Genomic DNA, 18887 nt, shown 5'->3' with positions numbered 1-18887 from the left:
AAATTCGTGAACTACAGCTAAAGCAGTGCTTAGAAAGATATTTACAGCTTTTTAGGATTATGTTACAAAAGAAGAAAGGTCTAAAATGAATGATCTACAGATCCACATTAAGAAGCTAGACAGGCCAGGAGTTGTAGCTCACACCTGTAACCCCAGCACTTTGGGAGGCTGAGGCAGGAGGATTGCTTGAAGCTAGGAGTTCAAGACCACAGCAGACAACAAAGAAAGACCCTGTCTTTACAAAATAAAAAAATCTAAAAATTTTTAGCCGGGTGCGGTGGTATGTGCCTTTAGTCCCAGTTACTGGGGAGGCTGAGGTGGGAGGATTGCTTGAGTACAGAAGTTGAAAGTTGCTGTGAGCTATGGTCACACCACTGTACTCCAGCCTGGGTGACAGAGAGATTTCATTAAAAAGAAGAGGAAGAAGAGAAAGAAGAAGAAGCAGAAGAAGCAGAAGAAGAAGAAGGAGAAGAAGGAGAAGGAGAAGAAGGAGAAGAAGGAGAAGGAGAAAGAGAAGGAGAAAGAGAAGAAGAAGAAGAAGAAGAAGAAGAAGAAGAAGAAGAAGAAGAAGAAGAAGAAGAAGAAGAAGAAGAAGAAGAAGAAGAAGAAGAAGAAGAAGGAGGAGGAGGAGGAGGAGGAGGAGGAGGAGGAGGAGGAGGAGGAGGAGGAGGAGGAGGAGGAGGAGGAGAGGAAGAGGAAGAAGAAGAAGAAGAAGAAGAAGAAGAAGAAGAAGAAGCAGCAGCAGCAGGAGGAGGAGGAGGAGGAGGAGGAGGAGGAGGAGGAGAAGGAGAAACAGCAGCAGCAGCTATGTAAAGAAGATAAAAATAAAGCCAAAGTAAGTATAAGAAAGGAAGTAATAAATATAAAATCAGATATCAAAAAGTAGAAAACAAGTAATAGGGAAAATTAACAAGGCCAAAAGTTGTTTAAAAGGATCAACAAAATGGAAAAATCCCTATACTATCAAAAATAAAGGAACAAAAAAAGAAATTACCAACATCAGAAATGAAAGAAGGTTTATTACTATAAATCAGAGGTTGACAAATGAACCAGCAAGCCAAATCCTTCCTAAGGCTTGTTTTCGTATTGCTCTGAGCTAAGAATAGATTTTACATGCCATTTTTAGGTTTTGTTGTTGTTGTTGTTGTTGTTAATAGCTTTATTGAGACTTTACTCACATACCATATACTTTATCCATTTAATGTATACAGTTCATTGGCTTTCATCACATTCAGAGTTGTGCAACTATCACTATAATCAATTTTAGACTATTTCCATCACTTCAAAAAGAACCCCTGTATGAATGGATGAACAAAATGTGGTAAATACATACAATGGAACATTATTCAGCCTTAAAAAATTAGCAAATTCTAACATGCTACAACATAGATGAACCCTGAAGACATTTTGCAAAGTGAAAAAAGCCAGTCACAAAGAACAAATATTGTATGATTCCATATACATGAGGTACCTAGAGCAGTCAAAATCACACGATCTGGAAGAATTGTGGTTGTCAAGGGCTAGGAGAGGGACGAATGGGGACTTGTTATTCAATGGGTCAGCTACTGGGGAGGCTGACCTCCCTAGTAGTTTTGGGAAGACGAACAATGTTCTGCAGACATAAGATGGTGACAGTTGCACAACATACATTTCATTTTTAAAAGGTTGCACAAAGAAAGAAGCAGAGGGAGAGGAGAGAACGAGAGGGAAGGAAAAGAGAGGAAAGCAAGGGAAGGAGAGGAGAGGAGAAGAGAGGGATGGAGAGGAGAGGAGAAGAGAGAGAGCGAGAAGAGAGGAGAAGAGAGGGAAGGAGAAGACAGGAGAAGGGAGAGAAGAAGAGAGGAAAAGAGAAAGAAGGAGAGGAGAGGGCAGGAGGCGAGAGGAACGGAGAGCAGAACAAAAACAAAAATATAAGAACATTCAGCAGACAGAGACCACCTGTGGCTTGCAAAGCCTAAAATATTTATTATCTGCCCTTTACAGAAAGTTTGCTGACTCCTGCTATAAATCCTACAGACGTTTAAAAAAAAGGAAAATATCATAAATTATTGCCAATAAGCTTGACAAGTTAGATGAAATAAACTCTTAGAAAAATACAACTCTGCAAGAAAAATACAACTATCCAAAACTGACACAAGATGAATCAGAAAATCTGAATGGCTCTCTATCCACTAAATAAATCTAGTTTGATATCAAAAAACTTCCCACAAAGAAATTTCAGACCCAGAGCGTTTCCTAGTGAACCCTATCAAGCATTTAATGAAATGATAGCAATGTTACACAAACTCTTTCTGAAAGTAGAAGAGGGACCATTTCCCTACTCACTTTTAGAATGTTGCCAAAATCTTTCTAAAGCCTGACTAATAAATCACAAAAAAAGAAAATTTCAGACCAATACTCTTCATGAATGTAAGGACAAAAATACTTCACAAAACATAAGATAAACACTTAGAAAATAGCAATACATAAACATGATGATACATCATGACCAGTAGGGTTTCTTCCAGGAATGCAAGATTGGCTTAACATTTTAAAATCAATATAATTTACCATATTAAGAGAATAAAGAGGAAAGCCAAATGATTACTTCGAGAGATACAGAAAAAGCTTTTGACAAAATTCAACAACAATTTGTGATAAATTTTTTCAGGAAACCAGGAGTAGTAGTAGTAACTGCCTCAATCAAATAAAGAACATCTTTTTAAAAAACAAAACAAAAACATGGGTAACATCGCAGTAATGGAAAAACAGTGAATACTTTTCTCCTAATATTAAAAATAAGACAAGGATGCCCACTTTAACCACTTCTATTCAACATTTTGTTGGAAGTACTAAACATCAGAATAGGACCCCAGAAAGAAAGAAAAGGAATAAAGATCAGTAAAGAATACATAAAACTCTCTATTGTCAGATGATGTTGGCTCACATGGAAAGTTCTAAGGAATCTCTAAAACAATTATTAGCAGCAATAAGTGAATTTAGCAAGTGCGTAAGAAACAAAATGTGTGTATATATATTATAGCATATAATATAAATAATATTTCATATGTAATCAATTCCATTTTTATATACTAACGGCAAATGATTGGAATATCTAGTTTTAAAACTATTCCATTTTCAACAGTTATCAAAAAACAAAATACTTAGGAATAAATTTATCAAAAGACATGCAATATCTCCCTACCTAAACTACAAAACATTGCTGAGAGAAATGTAAATAGAACTAAATAAATGTTCATAGATTAGAAGACTCGATATTAGTAAGAAACAAATTCTCCCCAAATTGACCAATAACTTCAACTCAATCCAAATCATAATCTCAGCAAGCTTTTTATATAAATTGATGAGCAGATTCAAAAATTTATATGGACATGCAAAAGGCTTAGAATAACCAAAGCAATCTTGAAAAGCAACAATGTTGAAGTATCTATATTACCTGACTTCAACACTTTAGGAACCAAGACGACCTGGTAATAACATAAGAGTTAAAACAAAACAAAACAAAACAGAACAGAATAGGAAAGCCCAGAAATAGCCTTACATTTACACAACTATTTGATTTTTCGTCAAAGGTACCAAACAAAGCAAGCCAATGGGGAAGGAAAAGTCTTTTCAATAAATGGTGCTGGAAATACTGGATATCTACGTAAAACAAAATGATCCTCAACTCCTACCTCACGGAATACATAAATCAATTAATTGAGTTTTAAACATGAAAGCTAAAATCATAAAGCTTTTAAAGAAAAGCATAAGAGAATGTTTTCATGGCTTCCTGATAGACAAAAGTATCCTAGACAAGTCATATATGGTTATTCATAAAAGAAAACAGAAGTATAAATTAGACTTCATGAAAATTAAAAACTTTTGGTGAGCACAATGGCACACACCTGTAATCCCAGCACTTTGGTAGGCCAAGGTGGGAGGATTGCCTGAGCCCAGGAGTTCGAGACCAGCCTGGGCAACGAAGCCCCATCTCTACAAAAAATCAAAAAATTAGTCAGGCATGGTCATGCATGCCTGTGATCCCAGCTACATGTGAGGCTGAGGCAGGAGGATTGCTTGAGCCCAGGAGGTCAAGGCTGCAGTGATCTGTGTTCAAGCCACAGCATTCCAGCCTGGGTAAAAGAGTGAGACCCACTCTCATACAACAACAACAACAACAACAAAAAAAAAAAAAAAAAAAAAAAAAGAAAGAAAGAAAGAAAAAAGAAAATAAGGAAGTGAAAAACTGCTCATCAAAATACATTATTAAGAAAATACATAGGCAAGCCATAAGGAAAACATTTTCAAAACATACATCTGATAAATTGCTTGTATCCAGAATGTGTAAAGAACACTTACAACTCAGTAATAAGAGGGATGCCCACTTTTACCATTTCTATTCAATATAGTACTGGAAGTCCTAGTCATGGCAATCAGACACGAGTAAGAAATAAAGGGCATCCAAATTGGAAAAGAGGAAGTCAAGTTGTTGCCATTCACCAATGATGTGAATGTATACCTAGAAAACCACAACAACTCATTCAAAAAGCTCCTATATCTGATAAATGAATTCAGTAAAGTCTCAGGTTACAAAATCAATGTACACAAATCAGCAGCACTGCTATACACCAACAGCAACTAAGCTGAGAATCAAATAAAGAGCTCAATCTTTTTTACAACAGCTGCAAAATAACTAAAATAAAATACCCAGGAATATACTTAATCAAGGAGGTGAAAGATTTCTACAAGGAAAACTACAAAACACTGTTTAAAGAAATCATAGATGACACAAACAAATGGAAACACATCCCTTGCTCATGATGGAAAGAATCAATACTGTGAAAATGACCATACTGCCAAAAACAATCTATAGATAATACAGTTCCCACCAAAATACCATCATCATTCTTACGGAACTAGAAAAAAATTCTAAAGTTCATATGGAATCAAAAAAGGCCCACGTAGCCAAAGCAATTCAAAGCAAAAAGAACAAATCTGGAGGCATCGTATTACCCAACTTCAAATTATACTACAAGGCTATAGTTACCAAAACAGCATGGTACTGGTATAAAAATAGGTACATAGGCCGGGCGCGGTGGCTCAAGCCTGTAATCCCAGCACTTTGGGAGGCTGAGATGGGTGGATCACGAGGTCAGGAGATCGAGAACATCCTGGCTAACACGGTGAAACCCCATCTCTACTAAAAAAATACAAAAAACTAGCCAGGTGTGGTGGCGGGCACCTGTAGTCCCAGCTACTCGGGAGGCTGAGGCAGGAGAATAGTGTAAACCCGGGAGGCAGAGCTTGCAGTGAGCTGAGATCCGGCCACCGCACTCCAGCCTGGGCGACAGAGCGAGATTCCATCTCAAAAAAAAAAAAAAAAAAAAAAGGTACATAGACCAATATAACATAATAGAAAACCCAGAAATAAAGCCAAATACTTACAGCTAACTGATCTTTGACAAAGCAAGTGAAAACATAAAGTGGAGAAGGGACACCCTGTTCCACAAATGGTGCTGGGATAATTGGTAAGCCACACGGAGAAAAATGAAACTGGATCCCCATCCCTCGCATTATACAAATATCTACACAAGATGGATCAGTCTTAAATCTAAGACCTGAAACCATAAAAATTGTAGAAGATAACATCAGAAAAAAACCCTTCTGAACATTGGCCTAGGCAAAGAATTCATGACTAAGACCCCAAAAGCAAATGCACAAACAGAAACAAATAAAAGGGATCAAATTAAACTAAAAAGCTTCTGCACAACAAAAGAAATAATCAGCAGAGTCAATGGGCCATCCACAGAGTGGGAGAAAACATTTGCAAACTATGCATCCAACAAAGGACTAGTATCCAGAATCTACAAGGAACTCAAACAAATCAGCAAGAAAAAATCAAATGATCCTATCAAAAAGTGGGCAAAGGACATACATAGACAATTCTCAAAAGAAGATAGACCAACACCCAACAAACATATGAAAAAATATTCAACATCACTAATCATCAGGGGAATGTAAATTAAAACCACCATGAGATACCACCTTACTCCTGCAAGAATGGCCATAATTAAAAAGTCAATAAACAATAGATGTTGGCGTGGATGTGGTGAAAAGGAAACATTTTTATACAGCTGGTGGAAATGTAAATTAATGCAACCACTGTGGAAGACAGTACAGAGATTCCTTAAAGAACTAAACTTAGAACTACCATTCCATCTAGCAATCCCACTACTGGGTATCTACCCAAAGGAAAAGAAGTCATTATATGAAAAAGGCACATGCACACACATGTTTAAAGCACACAATTCACAGTTGCAAAGATATGGAACCAACCTAAGTGTCCATCAACCAAACAAGTGGATAAAGAAAATGTGGTATATATACACCATGGAATACTACTCAGCCGTAAAAAGGAATGAAATCATGTCTTTCGCAGTAACTTGGATGGAACTAGAGGCCGTTATTCTAAGTGAAGTAACTCAGGAATGGAAAACCAAATATCATATGTTCTCACTTATAAATAGGAGCTAAGCTATGGGGACACAAAGGCATAAGAATGATATAATGGACTTTGGGGACTCAAGGGAAAGGGTGGTAGAGGGTGAAGGATAAAAGACTGCATATTGGGCACGGAGTGTACACTGCTGAGGTGATGAGTTCACTAAAAATCTCAGAAATCACTACTAAACAACTTATCCATGTAACCCCAAACCACCTGTATCCCAAAAACTATTGCAATAAAAAAAGAAAACTACCCAATTTAAAAATGGGCAAAAGATTTTAACAGATATTTCACCAAAGACATACAAATAACCCATATGAACAGGGAAAATTACTCCACATCATTTGCCACTCTAGAAAACACTATGACAGTTTCTACTACATTTAAACATATACCTACAGGCTGGGTGAGGTGGCTCATGCCTGTAATCCTAGCACTTTGGGAGGACAAAGTGGGTGGATAACTTGAGGCCAGGAGTTTGAGACTAGCCTGGCCAGCATGGCTAAACCCCGTCTCTACTAAAAATACAAAAATTAGCTGGACAAGGTGGCAAGTGCCTGTAATCCCAGCTACATGGGAGGCTGAGGCGGGAGAATCGCTTGAATCTGGGAGGCAGAGGTTGCAGTGAGCAGAGATAGTGCCACTGCAATCCAGCCTGGGCAGCAGCATGAGACTCCATCTCAAAAAATAAAAAGAAATAATAAATAATAAACATATACCTATGAGCCAGCAATTCCATTCCTAGGTATTTATCCAAGACATACAAAAACATATGATCACATAAAAACTTATACATAAAGGTTCATAGCAGGATTATTCATAATAGCCAAACTGGAAACAATCCAAATGTCCATCAAGAGGAGAATAGACAAGGAATCTGTTGTACACCCATGCGTTTGAATATTATTCAGCAATAAAAAGGAACAAACTACTGAAACAAAAGGATGACTAAAAAAAATTATGCTACATGAAAGAAGCCTTATACAAGACAGTACATATTATAAGATTTCATTTATATAGTGTTGTAGAACAGGAAAAACTATGTCAGAAAAATATAAGAACAGTGATTGCCGCTTCAGGTAGTAGTTTCAGAGCTTCACTTGGAAAGGGCACAAAGGGGTTTTCAGAGGTGATAGTAATATTCTATATCATTTTTAAAAATATAGACTCTCGCTCTGTTGCCTAGGCTGAAATGCAGTGGTGTAGTCATGGCTCACTGCATCCTTGATCTTCTGGTCTCAAGCGATCCACCCACCTAAGCCTCTCATGTAGCTGGACCACAGGTACATAATACCATGCCTGGCTAATTTTTTAGTTTTTTGTAGAGATGGGGTTTCACTATATTGCCCAGGCTGGTCTCAAACTCCTGGGTTCAAGTGATCCTCCCACATTGACCTCCCAAAGTGCTGGGATTACAGGTGTGGCACTGCACCTGGCCAACATTCTATATCTTAATAGGGGTTTGGATTACACAGATGTATGCATTTGTCAAAATTCAGAGGGTGTATACTTAGGATTTGTTCATTTTCTTATATGTACACTTTATTACTTTTTTAATTGTAAAAAAAAAAATCTAACCTCTGAAATTGTTTTGAGTAGGGTTGGCAGCCTATAACATGCCAAAGGCTAAGGTAGTATCATATGGTGGAAAGGGCCCAGGCTTTAAAGCCAGACAGGCATAGGTTTCAATCCTGGCTTAACCATTAGGCTATGTGTTCTTGGGCAAATTACTTCTCTGTTTCCTTATCTGCACAAAGGAGGTGGTAGCACAATGTCCAACATATAATGTGTTCCTTAAATGGTGGCCAATAATAAACTGACATTTGAGATAATTTGGGGTCACAGGGCCAAAGGTGGTATCACTGCACAATTCCCAGACACCACTTCAACCAAGGTGTTAGCCTACTAAAGATTATATATGAATCTTACCTGGGATGTCTGTATTTCCATAAGGTCCCCTGAAGATTAAAACCTTAACAGAGTGCCCTCTCTCTCTCCCAAGGAGTAAATGAATGAAGACTTGAAACAGTGCTTGGCTGATTGGCTCTCAGTTCCCTGAGCTGCACTCACCTCAGGGTCTGTGCCTTCTTCATAGGAATGAATGCTGAAGGCCATGCCATCAAACGTGTGGTCCACCCGCAGCACAGCCAAAGCCAGCCCGGCCACCGTCAGATTTGCTATCTGCCCAGAAAACTCCATCTTGTGACCAGTACGCTCAATTATCCTCAGAATTCTGCAAGAAACCACAGATGGAGAAGAGCATCCTACCCTTTAAAAGTAAAAAACCCATCCTCCTTGCAAGATTTCCTCATTGCAAGACTTTTCTTTGAGTTTTAATCGCTATCTTTATATCATTTAGGAATTATTAAATAAGAGCATTGGCTTTGGAATCAGACAAGTTGACATCTAAATCTTAGTTCCTCTAATTTCTAACTGTGTGGACAGATAAAATAATCTCACTTAGCTTCAGTTTCCTCACCTGCAAAGTTAGAATTAATATTACAATCATCTCAAAAGATTGTTGTGAAAATTAATGAAATTGTTACATGTAAGCCAGACCCTGCAGGGCCTCGTGGGACTTTATAAGAAGTTTGGATTTTATTCTACGTGTAATGGAAAGCCACCTAGTGGTTTTAAAAGCAAAGTAAGGACATGATCTGATACATACATTAAAAGATTACTCTGGGTGCTATGTAGAAGATGACCCATAGAGGGTCAAGAATGGAGGCAGAGAGACCATTTAGGAGGTTATTATAGACAGTCTGGTGAGAGAAATGGGACTAGGAATAGGGTGGTGGTGGCGGAGATGGAGAGAAGTAAATGAATTCCGCCGGAATATTTAAGGGATTTTTAAAATAGATGTACAGTGACAAATACAAGAGTTGGTTATTAATTGGGTGTGAGTTAGAGGGAGGTAACTAGTACTATTCTCAAGTTTTCCACTTTAGCACTGGTTGGATACATTTTATAGACATTAAGAACACTGAGGGAGCACAAAAGTTGGGGGAATGGACTGGGGGTTTGGTTTGGGGTAACTGTTTACTTGAAAACTTGTTGTCACTAAGATTCAATTAGAATTTGAATACATCCTTTCACAACGAACGTTCGAGTAAAGTGACCCCATTGCATTGTACTAACTGAGCTACTGAGCTTTCAATGTGTAACTACCTGACTTTTAAAATCTATGATGACTGTATGCCAATAAATTGATAATATATACAGTCGTCCGTTCGTATCCTTGAGGGATCTGTTCCGGGACTCCCATGGATACAAAAATCCACAGATGCTCAAGTCTCTGATATAAAAAAAAGGTCGTATTTTCGTATAGCCTATGCACATCATTGTATATTTTAAATTATCTCTAGATTACTTATAATGCCTAATATAATGTAAATGCTATGTAAATAGTTGTTATGCTGTATTGTTTAGGGAATGATGACGAGAAAAAATTCATACTTATTCAGTATCGACACAAGATTTTTTTAAGGATATTTTCAATCTGTGGTGGTTTGAATTCACAAATGCAGAACGCACAGATACGGAGGGCCGACTGTATTTTAAATTTTTTAAAAATAATGTCTTTCACCAAAGTATTAGTACTTACTCATTGCTTACTTCATGCAGATCAGAGGCTGAATTGTTTTGCTTTTCCAAAACAACGTTGATTATTTGTAATACAATATGGGTTAGGTTCATACTTATCTCATCACATTGTGAAATATCTGATATTTTAGAAACAATAATCTTTGTCTCTTCTTTATCCAGGACTGGGGATTCATTTATCAAATTTAAAATATGCTCTGCAACATCCTGAGCATTCTCTGGGGAAAGAAAGTTGAGACATAAAAGCTGCATGACTTAGTCTTCTGCCATTCTGGTGTGCTTCCTTCCCTTTAAAGAGTAAAGAGGGTGAGATGAGAATACCTGCCAAGGTAACATGTTTACAGAAGGAAAATATTGGCCCTTTGTTTCTACAATAGGTGTAGTCCCAGAAAGTAGAACATAAGTCACGTTTTTATTCATTAAAAAGTTTTCATTCATTAAATCATTTTTCATACGCACCAGGGAAATCGTTTTGTCCCTGAAGAATTATCTTGACATTTGATTCTCATTAAATTGAGACTTTTGAGTATTGGATTGTGTTAAGTAGATCCCACCTTATACTCAAATATCAGCAAACACTCAGTCTATGTTTTCATAACTAAGGGTGATGGTTACATTTTCCTGTCAAGAACCATCAAACCACAGGAAAAAAAAAGCAAATATGGACTATGTCATAATAAAAAGCAGTTAATTTAGATTTTCCAGAGAGTAAGAATAATAGATATGAACTTGCCCACTTTTTTCTTCACTTTTTATTATGGAAATTTGCAAGCATACACAAAAGTAGAAAGAATTGTATAATGAATCTCCATGTTCCTCATGAATAACCCAACTTCAACAAGTGTCAATGAATGGCTAATCTCATTTTCTCTACACTTCCACTCACCTTTTCCCCAACCCCATATTGTTTCAAAGCGAGTCCTGGATATGATATCATTTTATCCACACTTTAGTATGTATCTCTAAAATAAATGATTTTTACATGTCACAACGACAATAACAAATTAAATTTTAAAATTAGCAATAATATTCAAAATCATCAAATATCCTGTCAGTGCCCGAAAGTTCTTGTCTCATAAACGCTTCTTCTAAATAATTGTTTTGTTTGAATTATGACTCACTTTTAAAGTGAAGAGCTTTGTTAAACGAATACAGCACAAATTCGATTTTAGTTAAATATAACACAAATAAAGCTGAGCTTTCTTGTTGTGTCTTCCTAGCTTAAAGCACTCACATTCAAGTCCAGTAACCAAAATATAAAGGAAAATAATAAAAAATACAATTTGTTAAGAAAAATTCCCGAGAGAGCCAACACTCGTAACACACTTAACCCAGGTTATATTACAAATAGTCAATTCTGTTTCAGAAAACAAAATAATTCAGCATAAAATTCATCCTCTCTCTTTCTGTCTGTATTTCTCTTCCTCTCTCTCTTTCAATGACCTCCATAGTTATCAGTGTCTCCTCAAATCTCTCTCCTATCCCAAGTTCCCCACAACTTAACACCTTCAAAAGCCTACACAGGCTACTTTTTGCTTTCTCCTTTTCTTCTTTATTTTCTTTCTTTATTCTCTTTTTTTTCTGCAAACAACTTTCTGTTCTCATCAATGTAAATTCAGCAATCATAACTGAGATCCTCTCAATTCCTCCCCAACCATTACCCCAATTTGTCCAACAATGCCTCACATGGGAACTGAACTAGCAAAGACAGAGTTCTCCCTGAGGAGATGGGAGGCAGAAAGGAGATTAAACAAGGTTGTAATTGTTTCTGAATTAATATTTTGTCCCAGTTAACATCTATCTTCTGGTAAGTTAAAAAAGCTGAGAAAATATTAAGACTAGGCATGACAGAAAAAGATAGTGAGCTCATTCACGGGTCTTTCTACTGCTCTTATTAAATTGCTCAGACTTTGTTGAAAATGGAATAGCAAGAGCTGCCTAGTCATGATTCTTTGGGCTTCAGTGGTGCAATTTCACTTTCACGTAGTCCCTGCTGTGGCAGAATGAAAGTAAACAGCAGGCCAATGGGAGACTAGCTATACTGTGGAAAGTAATTATAGACCTTTTCTCTGGAGTTGTATAGTTTTTAAGGAAAATTCAAGCTAAATTACACTCATCGTGTAAAAATTCCTGGTCCTCAAGCAAAAGTAATAAAGGGACTCCTTTATTTGTTGCAAAATAAATTGATCCTCATTCCTTGAAATACTGTTACAGTTAATCTGCCAGTAATTGCAACATTCAAAATAATAATATCTGCTATTTACTGAGCAATTTCTGTGAGCCAGTGTTCCAGGTTATCTATTGCTGCATAACAAATCACCCTAAAACTTAATGGCTTAAAGCAATAATGTATTATTATCCTTCATGATTCTGTGTGTTAACTAGGCTCAGTTGAGTGTTCTCACTTGGAGTGTCTCATACAGTTGAAGTCAGATAGCAGCTGAGGCTGAATACATCAGAAGGCTAATCTGGGCTGGATGTCCAACAGGGCTCACTCACATGGCAGGCAATTGATGCTGACTGTTCAGTTGGGGCTGTTGGCTGTACTCCCTACACATGGCCTCCCCCAGTGGTGTGGGCTCAGTAGTGTGTGGATCCGGCTTGTGATGTACTGGAGCTAACTTGTACCAGCTGGTGAGAACCAATTGTTAAATTTTCAGGAATTCTGTGAACTAGTTGTTAAACATGGCCATTATTAAAAATTAAATCATATAAACTTACAATTGCATAAATTATATTTAAAATGATGCTGAAACATCTTCACTTTCTAATTATTTTGCTACATTTTACTAATCTAAGCTCTTGTGATTATTTACATATCTACTGTATCTGCGCATCCATCTCTTACCAACTTTATAGTTCAGTCACTATACATTGCATTGTAGGTTGTATTCAGCCATGGAGGAGAGGGTATTATATCATGAAAACTGGCAAAAGCTACAAATCAGCACCTTCTTTGGGTAGACTTGGTTGTTAAATATTTTTCAGCACGTCACTGTTTGGGCTTCTTACAGCATGGTGTCTGGCTCTGAGGAAGCATCTCAAATGAGAGTGTACCAAGAGAAAGGATGCAGAAACTTCCAGTCCCCTTAAAAATTAGTCCCATCATTGGCAAAGCCGCTTCTCCCAAATTCTCCTGGGCTAAGCAGTCACAAGCCAGCCCTGATTCAACTCCCAATTGACAAAGAGGGAATGAGTTGGTGGGCATTTTGGAGATAGGATACAACAGCAAGGCATTATACATGCATTTTCTCATCTATTCATCACAATAACCTTTGTATTAGTCACGAAAGTACTCACATTATCCCCTTTATATAGATGAAGAAGTTAAAACATTGAAATATTCTAATCCAGTGCTGACTCCAAAGTTGAGCTCTTCAATATCACTTTTTACAACATCTGTGCCTTTGGCCCTTTTCTCTACTGTGTTGGGGGTTGGGACAGCTGTGCTTTGCAGTCTTTCTACCTGACCTCCTGGAAATCCCACTGTTTTCTCTTAAGCACTCACTATCCTACCCTGATGGTGGAATGGACACAGACAGAAAATAGTTTTGTGAAAAGTTCCAGTCAACTTCACTAGAGCCTGATGCATCTTTAATATCATGGAGGTAACAAACATTGAGCACAGAAGAGAATCCAAAGAACTTTGAAATAAAGGTACCTTTTCTAATTCTGTGATATTAAAGAGTTAAGAAAAAGGAGCATTTAAGTGAGAGAGCTGAAGAGTTTTTCTTCAACCAAGATATCTAATGCTTGTCAGCAAGATTGAAAGCAAAAGAAAATAAATTGTTTCAGCGTGAATACGTTTTTCTTTCCTTTATATTGTATTCATTGTTCATTAAGCCCCTAATTTACAAGTAGAATAGAAGGATTCTTCCAAAGATAATAAATTTGATAGTTTACTTTTCAGTTATATACATTACAGTCATCATCCAACTGTTCCTTTACTCCACAGTAGTTTTTTTATATATATAAAATGACTTCTCACAGTCAATTTTCTAAAAATCCCAACCCAGTGCAGTGTTTTTGTTGTTGTTATGACTGTTTATTAACTTTTTTTTCCACAAGAGAAAATTCTATTAGCATTTCTAAAGAAAATGTGTCACTCAGAAGGAGGGAGGTCAGCGTGAAACATAAACCCTCTAACTTTCCTCCCACTCACTTCAAGCTATAACATTTCCTATTGCCCTGACTCTTGGTTTCTGATCTAGAAATAATCAGAGCTGTGCTTGCTTTCCTAATTCTTCTACATAGTCCTCAGCAAGGATCTCAAACTTGCATCCTCTGCAAGGAAAACAAGTCTGAGAAGTTCACTGCTTCAAGGCCAATTCCCTGGTCCTTCTGAGAGGCACTGGAATGCCTGTGCCTCAATTTCTGACATTTCACTATGGGAGGGACCCATTTTATGCAGTAGAACCATGTCTGGCAAGTTGTCTATGAAGAACAGATTCAATGTCTCGTGAGAGCTCATTTCCTGGCTCATAGACCGTCATTTTTTCGCTGTAACCTCACATGGTGAAAGGGTCAAAGAAGCTCTCTGGGGCCTCTTTTATAAGGGCACTAATCTCATTCATGAAGGCTCCACCCTCATGACCTAATCCCCTCCCAAAGGCCTTATCTCCAAATACCATCACATTGGGGTTAGAATTTCAACATATGAATTTTTGGGGCACACAAACATTCAACCTATAGAGTACACTTCACCACAAGAGACATAAATATGGCAAATATGCATATGAAAAGCTATTCAACACCATATGTCGTTAAGGAATTGCCAATTAAAACAACAATGAGATACCACTACACACCTATGAGAATAGCGAAAATCTAAAACACTGACAACACTAAATGCTGGAAAGAATGTGAAACAACGGGAACTCTCATTGCTGATGAGAATGCAAAATGGTACAGCCACTTTAGAAGGCAATTTGGCAGCTTCTTACAAAACTAAACATACTCTTATCACACAATCCAACAACCACACCTTTTGTTCTTTAATCAAATGAGTTGAACACTTAACATCTATATAAAAACCTGCACACAGATGTTACTAGTAGCTGTATTCATAGTTAACAGAACTTGGAAGAAACCAAGATGTCCTTCAGTAGGTGAATGAGTAAATAAACTGTGGTACATCCAGACAATGGAATATTATTCAGTGCCAAAAAGAAATGAGCTGCCACGCCAAGAAAAGACACATGGAAGAAATTTAAATGCACATAACTAAGTGAAAGAAGCCAATCTGAAAAGGCTGCATATTGTAAGATTCTAACTATATGGCCTTCTGCAAAAAGCAAAAACAGAGAGATAGTAAAAAGATCAGTGATTGCCAGGGGTTGAGAAGAAGGAGGGATGAATAAGTGGAGTATAGAGGACTTTTAGAGCAGTGAAAATATCCCATATGATATTGTAATGGTGGATTCGTGTCATTATACATTTGTCCAAACCCACACAATGTACCACAGCAAGAGTAAACGCTAATGTAAAACTATGAACTATTGGTGATAACCATGTGTCAGTGTACATTCAATTGTAACAAACGTACCACTCTAGTGGGGGATGTTGATGGTGGGGGAGCCTGTGCATGTGGTTGGGGGAGGGCATATGCTGGAGCTCTGTACTTTCCACTCAGTTTTGCTGGGAATCTAAAACTCCTCTAAAAAATAAAGTCTATAAAAATTAATAAAATTTAAAAACTTTTAGCTAGACTGACCAGGATATAAAAAAGTGAAGACACAAATTACTAACACCAAGAATAAAGGTACGTTGGGGGGCATTACTATCAGTCATAATCTAAAAGACAGACAATAGTAATAAGTGTTTACAAGGATGTGAAGAAATTGGAACCTTCTTACAGAGTCGGCAGGGATGTAGAATGGCACAACTGCTATGGAAAACAGTTTTGAAGTTCCTCAAAAACTAATCATAGGGTTACCATATGACCTAGCAATTCTACTCGTCGATGTATACCCAAGAAAATTGAAAACATGTGTCTACATAAAATCTGTACATAAATGTGTATAGCCAGATTTTTAATAATAGCCAAAAGGTGGAAAAGAAATGTCCGTCAGCTGATGAGTTAATAAGCAAAATGTGGTATATCTATATAATGGAATATAATGCATTCATAAAAAGGAATGAAGCAATGATACACGCTACAACATTGGATGAACCTCAGAAACATGAAGTGCCCCAAACTGGCAAAATTCATAGATAAAAAAGTAGATTCGTGGCTGCCAGGAGCTGGGATGGGGGAGAAATGGAGAGACTGCTAATGGGTACAGGGTTTCTTTTTGGGGTGATGAAATATTTTGGAATCAGTGATAATGGTTGCACAATCTAGTGAATATGCTTTTAAAAACCCACTAAATTGTACACATTAAATAAGTGAATTTTATGATATGCGAATATCTCCATTAAAAAGTTTATAAACTACATTGAGATATCAATTTCTGCTTATCATATCGCAAAAAGATCCAGAAGTCTGATAACAAACATGCTGTGCTGATGAAGGAGTTGTGAAAAAAGGCACTTTTCATACCTTGCAAGTGGGAATCTAAATTGCTATAACTATTACAGAGAGCATTTTGACACCATCAAAAGTGTGATTGACCCAGCAATTCCACATTCAAGGACTTATCCTTTAGGTATACCCCTACCTTCTCAAAATTGTGACATATGTGTAATATTCATCAAAGCGGTGGTTTTTTTTTTTAAAGAGATACTCTTTATTTTGAATCTCTTTTACGTAATAATATGAATTATGCTAACAGCGTCACAAACGAAAATAAAAGCTAACATGGTCTACAAATGTATTTTTGAAAGAAATGCAACCTTCTATATCAGCTGCTTAGACAATGCTAACTCTAAAACATCTTATACACTATCAAAAATGTGAGTATTTTTTAAAGTATGTTATACTATTTTCCCTACAATGAAAAAAACACAAAAATAGTTGTACAGTCATGTTTTCATAGAAAAATGTTACTGACAACCTAAATACTCATCCATAGGAAACAGGTTAAATAAATTGTGGCACATTTACTGTGGTATATATAATACAGTGCAGAGGGGGAAAAAATAATGAGAAACTCTTTATATGCTGATATAATAATCTCTGCAATATATTGTTAACAGAAAAAAGCAACGTGAAGAATAGTGTGTATAGCATGCTCCACTTTGTGTACAAAAAGTGAGGGGGAGTATGTGTGTGTGTGTGTATATATATGTGTGTGTGTATATATATATACACATTTCATTATGGATCTATAAAATGGATCCACAAAATATCTCTGTGGATAGTAACTGAATGGCTAAGGTCTGCAGTGGGATGGAGATGTTTTACATATACCCTTTTTGTTTTTTGAATATTGAAGTTGGTGAAGTATTACTTATTAAAACTTTTTAAAAATTAAAATAAAATAAAAACAACAATTAGCCAAAAAAGTAAAATAAGGCCGGCTGCAGTGGTTAACACCTGTAATCCCAGTACTTTGGGAGACTGAGGCAAGTGGATCACTTGAGGTTAGGAGTTTGAGACCAGCCTGGCCAACATGGTGAAACCCACCTCTGCTAAAAATACAAAAAAACATCCAGGTGTGGTGGCAGGCGCCTGTAATCCCAGCTACTCGGGAGGCTGAGGCAGGAGAATTGCTTTAACCCAGGAGGCAGAGGTTGCAGTGAGCTGAGATCGCACCATTGCACGCCAGCCTGGGTGACAAGAGTGAAACTCTGTCTCAAAAAAAAAAAAAAAAAAAAATGAAAGAAAGAAAAGAAAAAAATATGTATATAGCAAAACCAAACAAAAATCACTGAAACACTGATAGTCCTAACATCTCATGCCCCACCACCACCTCCACCAACATTAATTACCTTTGTTCTGAAATTGGATTGTCGTAAGGTAGATTTTCCTAAGTGGGATTTGCCTATACTCTCTCTGGTTTGAGGTCAAGTAGGCAAAGTAATCGAAGTTCCATAATTTGTCTTATATGTACAAAACAATCTTACCGTCACTTATGGTAATATTAGCAAGATCCACAATCTTGTCAGGAAGTTCCTGAAGCAATTTGCATTGTTTAAACTTTGGCTTTTCCCACTGAGATTTGCCCGTGTTGATGCTGATTGAACTGAAAAAAAGAGGAAAGAGCTTTCTCATCAGAGGATGAGGCAAGGATAATCTTAAAGCAAATAGTGGGAGTATCCCTAGCATGCCTTCTCCTCACCTGCCCCCAGTCCCCTGGCATAGATAGCAAAGGTGGGAGCCCAGTACTTCTTTGTGAAATGAAGAAATTTTGCTCTTAGGGAGCAAGTGAATCTAGGGTCAACATGTGGGAAGGGGAAAGGGGAGTGGATAAACAGGCGAGGGAGCTGGGAATGGGGTGTGGGAATGTCCTGCTGACCAAGTGTCAAGACAGAGATTCCGGCCCTCTAGACATAACTCTTTACTCTTACTGTCCCTTCTTACCCCTCTTTTAAGGGGAAATTCCTGTTGGAACGTGGTCTCTATCCAGCATATTAACTTAAAACAATTAATATAGAGCCCTTGATAGCTCATTGGCCCTCATCATCCACCCTCCCCTGTGTCTCACCCAATTCAAAGCAGTTCATTTCAAGTCAGCTAACACATTTATTGGGCACCACTCCATTCTAGGAAGGTAATAGGTAGCACAGGCAAACAGGGTAGGGCTTCATCGCTCCCTCAAGGAACTTGTAAATAGGGGGTTTAAAACTCTAAATGTAACTACTTGAAACTTAGGGCAAATATAAGATGAAAAGCTGTATAAACAAAACTGAATCT

General features: G+C 37.3%; 1 protein-coding gene across 1 annotated transcript in view; it reads right to left on the bottom strand.

Moving 5' to 3' along the window:
• ADGRG4 (adhesion G protein-coupled receptor G4) overlaps nt 1-18887 on the bottom strand; it is a 96363-nt gene that overhangs the window by 38945 nt on the left and 38531 nt on the right. Inside the window, exons 9-11 of the mRNA XM_015444345.4 lie at nt 18098-18216; nt 10092-10308; nt 8558-8720 (exon numbers count right to left, since the gene is read on the bottom strand). Of these exons, the coding sequence (XP_015299831.4) occupies nt 8558-8720; nt 10092-10308; nt 18098-18216 (499 nt within the window). The remainder of the gene's footprint in view (nt 1-8557; nt 8721-10091; nt 10309-18097; nt 18217-18887) is intronic.

The sequence above is a fragment of the Macaca fascicularis genome, chromosome X (assembly GCF_037993035.2).
Source record: "Macaca fascicularis isolate 582-1 chromosome X, T2T-MFA8v1.1".
NCBI classification, from domain to species: Eukaryota; Metazoa; Chordata; class Mammalia; order Primates; family Cercopithecidae; genus Macaca; species Macaca fascicularis.
Note: the sequence above shows the minus strand (reverse complement) of the source record. Positions and strands in the feature narration are given on the sequence as shown.